The sequence below is a fragment of the Erythranthe guttata genome, chromosome 5 (assembly GCF_056151865.1).
Source record: "Erythranthe guttata isolate IM_541 chromosome 5, IM_541, whole genome shotgun sequence".
Lineage (NCBI taxonomy): Eukaryota > Viridiplantae > Streptophyta > Magnoliopsida > Lamiales > Phrymaceae > Erythranthe > Erythranthe guttata.
The window spans coordinates 8455541-8462500 of record NC_142537.1 but is presented as its reverse complement, the minus strand read 5'-3'; the positions used below and the strand labels follow the sequence as shown (position 1 = coordinate 8462500).

At 39.0% G+C, this 6960-nt stretch overlaps 2 protein-coding genes across 2 annotated transcripts in view; both read right to left on the bottom strand.

The window, feature by feature from the left end:
• Positions 1-4649, bottom strand: part of LOC105970659 (uncharacterized) — a 5053-nt gene extending 404 nt beyond the window's left edge. Inside the window, exons 1-3 of the mRNA XM_088817900.1 lie at positions 4060-4649; positions 1863-3579; positions 1-195 (exon numbers count right to left, since the gene is read on the bottom strand). The exon at positions 1-195 is cut by the window's left edge and continues 51 nt beyond it. Coding sequence (XP_088674026.1) covers positions 1-195; positions 1863-3579; positions 4060-4649 — 2502 coding nt within the window. The remainder of the gene's footprint in view (positions 196-1862; positions 3580-4059) is intronic.
• Positions 4650-6176: 1527 nt separating this feature from the next.
• On the bottom strand, positions 6177-6518 carry LOC148770554 (uncharacterized). The gene has a single exon (XM_088817899.1). The coding sequence runs from the start codon at positions 6516-6518 to the stop codon at positions 6177-6179; it is 342 nt and encodes a 113-aa protein (XP_088674025.1).
• Between the last annotated feature and the right edge of the window lie 442 nt (positions 6519-6960).

Genomic DNA, 6960 nt, shown 5'->3' with positions numbered 1-6960 from the left:
GACAGAGTGAGTAACGCGTCGACGAGAGCGGCGAGGTGGCGGGGTGCAGGTGAGGCCGGTTTGGGTGGTTGCGATGGCGGTGCACACGGTGGTGGTGACGATTGGGCAGCCGGCGAGTGTGGCAGTGGAGGAGATGGTGGAGAATAGATGAACGGTGACGGCGGTGAGACTGGCGGCGACAGCGGTGGAGAAAACCTAGGGAGCAAAATGAGTGGCAGATTGCCAAAATTGTCGACGGAGGCGGCCGTGAGGACCGTCGTTTGGACGACGAGGATGAACCACCGATGTTTTTTTTTTTTTTCTTTTGCCCATGACGATGTTGTTGATTCCCTTCGACTGTGTTGAATTTTTGGGGTTTTGCTGCAAAAGAAGAAGAAGAAGCAAACAGAGCAGTAGGGAAGAAGAAAAATTGGAGAGAAAAAAATGAATACGGGATTCTCCAAGGATGACTGTTGGTCTGCTCAGGGGTAGTTTAGCAATTAGGAATAGTCAAGTGAGAGAATTGCAAATATAATAATTATGCTCACAATAAATTCAATTAATGAAAATCAAATTCAGATACAGCAACTCTCAACTTTCGCATATGAAGCCCAACACAGTTCAAATAAACTTCGAGAAGAAAAAAAATGCTCAGAACAGTGAGTTACTCCGAAGAAATATATTGCCGCCAAAAATTACGAACCCACCCCGAATTTTTTTTTTTTTTTTTTTTTTTTAATAAATTAATAAATGCCTAACATGCAGAGGCAAATAACTAAGACGAAAAATAAACGTGAGAAGAAAAAAAATGAGTGAATAAACACAAGTGAATAGGATACTATTAGAACTATCAAACCATGGGGTTTATCTTCAATTTTAACAAAAAGCAAGCTCCAAGAGATAGACTAAGGAGACTAACAGCAAATTTAGTATCCTCAAATCAAGCACAAAAACACTCTTATTAGGCAGCATACACACACTACCAAAGGTAGCTTTTTCATGAAGAGCAGAGCAATTAAAATAGCGAGATAGTTATGATCGTGCAATGTGTAGTCCCCTGGGCTTTCTAATTGAGTCGTGTAGTGAGTGTTCGGTCATGTGGTTTACCGGCTCGACTCAAAAAGGCTTCGAACTATTCACAGACCGCATATAAAATTTATAATGGTCGTGCAATGTGTAGTCCCTTGGGCTTTCTAATTGAGCCTTGTAGCGAGCTTTCGGCCACGTGATTTACTGACTCAACTCAAAAAGGCTTCGAACTATTCACAGACCAATTGATTGACATTTTATATATAGAATTAACGAAAATTCAAGAGTAGCTTTCACTCATTTGGAGCGGCAGCTTTTCCTTATGAGTGTGTTCAACCATGACAAGATTGTGAAGGGTAGTAAATAAGCTAAAGCCTCTGTAGCTATCATTTGGGGATTGATGAATTTCTACCTCACAAGATTCGAAAGTACAGATAGTATCCAATACACAAGGGGTCTCATCACATGCAATATGTCTAATGCATAACCTAGATGAACAAAATGCAGTATGCGTGATGTGTCCATAAAACTTTCAAAGTTGCAAGTCTGGACACAGACTGTTGCAACAGTTTATGCAACTGCACAGGTCAGACAATACAAATTCCAAGCGAATTTCGCAAGGAATCAAACCTTTGTGCATCTAGGGGTTTAGTAAAGATGTCAGCAAGTTGTTTCTCCGTTGTGACATACTCTAATGAGACAGTTCCTTCCTCTACAAGATTTCTAATGAAATGGTAGCGAATTTCAATATGCTTAGTTCGAGAGTGTTGTACTGGATTCTTGGAAATATTAATTGCACTCATATTGTCACAATAAATATGCAATAAATCTTGACTAATACCATAATCACATACCATTTGTTTCATCCATAAGAGTTGAGCACAACAACTACCTGCAGCGATATATTCGGATTCGGCAGTGGAAAGTGAGATGCTATTCTGCTTTTTGCTGTACCAAGAGACGAGATTATTCCCAAGATAGAAACATCCTCCCGTCGTGCTTTTTCGATCGTCTGCATCACCTGCCCAATCAGCATCGCTAAAACCTGCGAGTGTTGTGTTAGTATCCATGGAATACCAAATACCGAAATCAGTTGTTCCACTTACGTAGCGAATGATTCGTTTGACAGCACTCATGTGGCATTCCTTGGGATTGGATTGATACCTGGCACAAACTCCAACACTATAGCATATATCTGGTCGGCTAGAAGTAAGATACAAAAGACTACCTATCATGCTTCGATATAGTGTGGGATCTACAGCTGTTGCATCCAACTGTCGCGACAGTTTGTCGTTTGTTCCCATAGGAGTTCTAACAGTTTTTGCAGATTCCAAACCAAAACGTTTGACAAGGTTTTTTGCATACTTGGATTGAGTTATGAAAATTCCATCACTCATTTGTTTAACTTGAAGACCTAAAAAATACGTGAGTTCCCCAACCATGCTCATTTCAAATTCACTAGACATTTGTTTAACAAACTCTTCAATTTTTGTTTGAGAGGTAGATCCAAAAACGATATCGTCTACATAAATTTGAGCAATCAGGATGTCTCCCTTTGATTTTTTAAAGAAAAGAGTTCGATCAACGCTACCCCTAGTGTATCCCTTGTGCGATAAAAATTCCGTAAGACGCTCATACCAAGCTCGAGGCGCTTGTTTGAGACCATACAGGGCTTTGTTTAATTTGAAAAAATGCTTGGGATGATGTGGATCTTGAAATCCTTTGGGTTGTTCAACATAAACCTCTTCTTTTAAAATACCATTTAAGAAAGCGCTTTTGACATCCATTTGAAAAAGTTTGATTTTTAGAAAACAAGCAATGGCTAGGAGTAATCGAACAGATTCTAGTCTAGCAACAGGAGCGAAAGTTTCATCGAAGTCAATGCCTTCGATTTGACTATAGCCTTGTGCAACTAATCTAGCTTTGTTACGAACGATATTTCCATGTTCATCAGACTTATTTTTAAAGACCCATTTTGTACCTATTATATTGACATTATCAGGCCTAGGAACCAAAACCCAAACGTCATTTCGAACGAATTGTTCCAGTTCCTCATGCATGGCTTGAACCCAATATTCATCTAATAAGGCTTCTTTGACGTTTTTGGTTTCTATAGTCGAAGTGAAACAAACATACCTTGCCATTTCCTTGTAATTCACCTTGGGTTTACCTCGGGTTTGAATTCCTTCTTCTACCGGACCAATGACTTGATCCACTGGATGATTCTTCTTGACTCTTCTTGAGGGTTCCTTGTGAGTTTGATCATCCAATTCGAGAGGCCTGACTTCAGCTTCGTCTCCTGTTTCAGAATTGACGTCACTTTCTTCTGAAATGGTAGAGGCTGCATCAACTGTTGGAACTGTTGGTGCGACACTGGAGTTGTTTTCCGATTCCTTTGTTGGTTCCTCTTCCACTGGTCCTGCATCATTGCTAAAATCATCAAATTGAACATATGCAGATTCCATCACATATTTTGTTCTAAGATTAAATATTCTATACGCATGGCTATTTCGAGAATAGCCTAAGAATATTCCTTGATCACTTCTAGCATCGAATTTTCCAAGCTGTTCTCTGTCATTCAAAATATAACAAGTACAACCAAAAGTACGAAGATAGTTGAGTTGGGGTTTTTTACCTTTCCAAATTTCGTAGGGAGTTTTAGTGGTACCTGGTCGAACATAGACTCGATTTATAATATGACATGCAGTGTTAATTGCTTCTGCCCAAAAATGAGGAGCGATCTCCTTTGCGTTCATCATGATCCTGGCCATCTCTTGCAGAGTGCGATTTTTGCGTTCAACCACTCCATTTTGTTGAGGTGTTTTAGGTGAGGAGAATTCATGAGATATTCCATATTTTTCACAAAAGTTAGTAAATAAGGAATTTTCAAATTCTCTCCCATGATCGCTCCTAATTCTCACGATGTCACGCTGTTTCTCAACACTCACCTTTTTGCACAATTTTTTAAACACATCAAAAGAATCGGATTTTTCCCTAATAAATTCTACCCAAGTAAATCTAGAAAAATCATCTACACACACAAATATGTACCGTTTTCCACCTATACTTTCTACTTGCATTGGTCCCATAAGGTCCATGTGTAGAAGTTCTAGGTTTCCACTGGTTCTCACATTAGCTAAAGCCCTGTGTGAACTTTTGATTTGTTTACCCATTTTGCAATCACCACAGATTTTTCCTACTTCTTTAGTGAGTTTGGGCAGCCCTCTAACATACTCACTGCTGGAAATTTTTATGAGATTATCAAAGTTCAGATGTCCTAACCTTTTGTGCCAAAGCACTGTAGAGTCTGACAGACTGTTGAAACAGTTCATACCAGCAGAGACAAGAATATAGCAGTTGTCAGATGATCGAGTTCCTTGAATAACACAATTCTCGTCTTTGTCTAAGACTCGACATGCGAATTTGTTGAATCTGACTTCAAGATCTTGATCACATAACTGGCTGATGCTTATCAGATTTGACGTGAGTCCTTCTACAAGTAGTACATTCTTTAGCTTTGGCAGATTCTCATGATTTAGCGATCCTTTCCCTAGCACTTCACCCTTTTTTCCGTTTCCAAAGGTAACAGCTCCACCGGTGATTTGTTGATAGTTTTTCAGAAACTCTTTAACACCGGTCATATGTCATGAACAGCCACTGTCAAAATACCAATCATTAGCAGTACTTGCTTTTAAAGAAGTAATCGCAGATAAACATTTAAACGTGGACTTTTCAACCCAAATTTTTTGCTGAGGTCTATTTGAAATATCAATTTTGTTTTTGGGTTTTTGAGAGGGTGAAGGAAAATAACCAGCCCTAGCAGAGTAAAGGGAATGAGCCACAAGCTTTTTCACAAGTTTTAAATATTTGAAACATCTAGGACGTATGTGACCTGGATTTTGACAGAAAAAACAAGTGGGAATAAACCTTTTCTTTGAATTGTGTTTTGTTGCTTCAACAGTTGCAACTGTTTGTGAGACAGAAGCTTGTTTAACAAAGTTGATTTTTCTGTTTTGATCTTCCTTTCGGTTTAGATCAACTTTGGGTAGCTGACTCCCTCCTATGCCTAGACGATTATAGTTTGGCTTGTTGTTGCTTAAGATTTCATCTAGATTACCTCTACCCAAGTTCAATTTTGCAATTGCTTCTTGAGTTTGAGTAAGTTTAGCCTGCAAACTATTTTTCTCTTGATCACTAGATATGACCCTTTCCTCAAGAGTAGAGATTCTTACCTTTAGTGTCTTGTTTTCCTCTACAAGCACAAACTTCTCCTTTTCCAGGAAGTTATTTACCTTAACGACGTCGAGCCATTTTTGGTACATTTTTTCATATACCTCCTTTACTTCGTCCAAGGTTGGTTCTTCCTCATCACTGCTGCTGTTCGGATCCTCTGCAAAAGAAGAATTTTCGTTTAGATTTTTGTCATAATCAGAACACATATTTTCATACCTGGATTCTGTTTCACAGTCTGTTGCAACAGTTGAAGTAACAGTTGATTCTGAGCTGTCCAGAGGAACTTTGCTGCTGAATGCTACAAAGTTAGTGACTTGATCGTTGTTTCCTTGGTCATCATCAGATTCTTCTTCATCGCTCCAAACAGTAGTAAGTGACATTTTCTTCTTTTTCTTCAGGGTGTTTGCGCATTCTGATTGAATGTGACCAAAGCCTTCGCATTCTTGGCATTGTATTCTTCTTGGTTTTGACTCCTCTGAGTTATCTTGATTTGAATTTCTCCTAGAATTTTGAAAGTTCACGGGTTTCCCTGTGCTTGGAAGGTTTCCCCTTTTACCGATTTTTTTGAGAAATTTCCCAAAGTTTTTCGATAGTAGTGCCAAGGATTCTTCAACTGTTTGCTCATCTTCTTGAGTTGACGAATTTTGGGGTGTTGCATATGATGTTTCTGCTTGAAAGGCTATCTTCTTTTCTCTAGGCTTTTCACGATGATTTTCACCATGATTGAGCTCTTGTGCTAGAAGTTTCCCCATGAGTTCGTCTAGTTTGAGCGTGTGAACATCTCTGACTTCTTCTATGGCAGCAATTCGGTAAGCGAATCTTTCAGGTAATGAGCGCATCGCTTTTCTCACTAATTTGCTTTCTGAGTAAGGTTCACCGAGTGCGTACGATTCATTGGAGATATCACATAATTTAGCATGGAAATCAGTGATCGTCTAATTCTCCTCCATCTTCAAATTTTCGAATTTGGTGGCCAGCATCTGTAACTTGGATGTCCTTACAGTTGACGTTCCTTCGTATGTGACTTGAAGAATTTCCCAAGCTCTCTTTGCAGATTCACATGACGCTATTAGTTTAAATTGATTATCGTCAACACCACTAAATATTGCGTTTAGGGCCCTTGAGTTGTAGTTTGCGAGTAGTATCTCTCCATCACTCCAATCTGCTTCTGGTTTGAATACTTCCTCTTTGTCTTCTCCTTTGACCATGGGAGGTGTCCAACCAGTTATGATGGCGCGCCATGCTCTTTCATCTATGGATTTGATAAACATCTTCATTTTTTATTTCCAGTATGAGTAGTTGGAGCCGATTAGAAGAGGTGGGCGAGTAGTTGAAGATCCTTCTCGTTGAGTATTCATATCTGCACAAAATAAGAGTAATCAGTTCCCAAAATCTCACTAGATATATTTAGTGACAGACTCTTGATGCCAATTGTTAGAATTATTTCGTGCAAATTAATTATAAATTTGTGTCCGATAAATTCGAGATTCAGTTTTAGCTACTGTTCTACTGTTTTACGAAGAGTTGCAACATTTAATGGAACAGTAATAAAAAGACACAAATTTTAAAGTGGTTCGGATACAATTGTACCCTACATCCACGGGGACCTGCAAATGAAATTCACTAATTTTTAGTTTTACGGATACAGTAATAGGACATAATTGAAAATGCAAAGACTCCCTCTTTGTCGACGCCGTTCTTGTATCCTACGCTGAATTG

What these genes read in the sequence shown, in the direction of transcription:
- LOC148770554 (XM_088817899.1), bottom strand. Translation starts at nt 6,518, where the DNA reads ATGAAGATGTTTATCAAATCCATAGATGAAAGAGCATGGCGCGCCATC.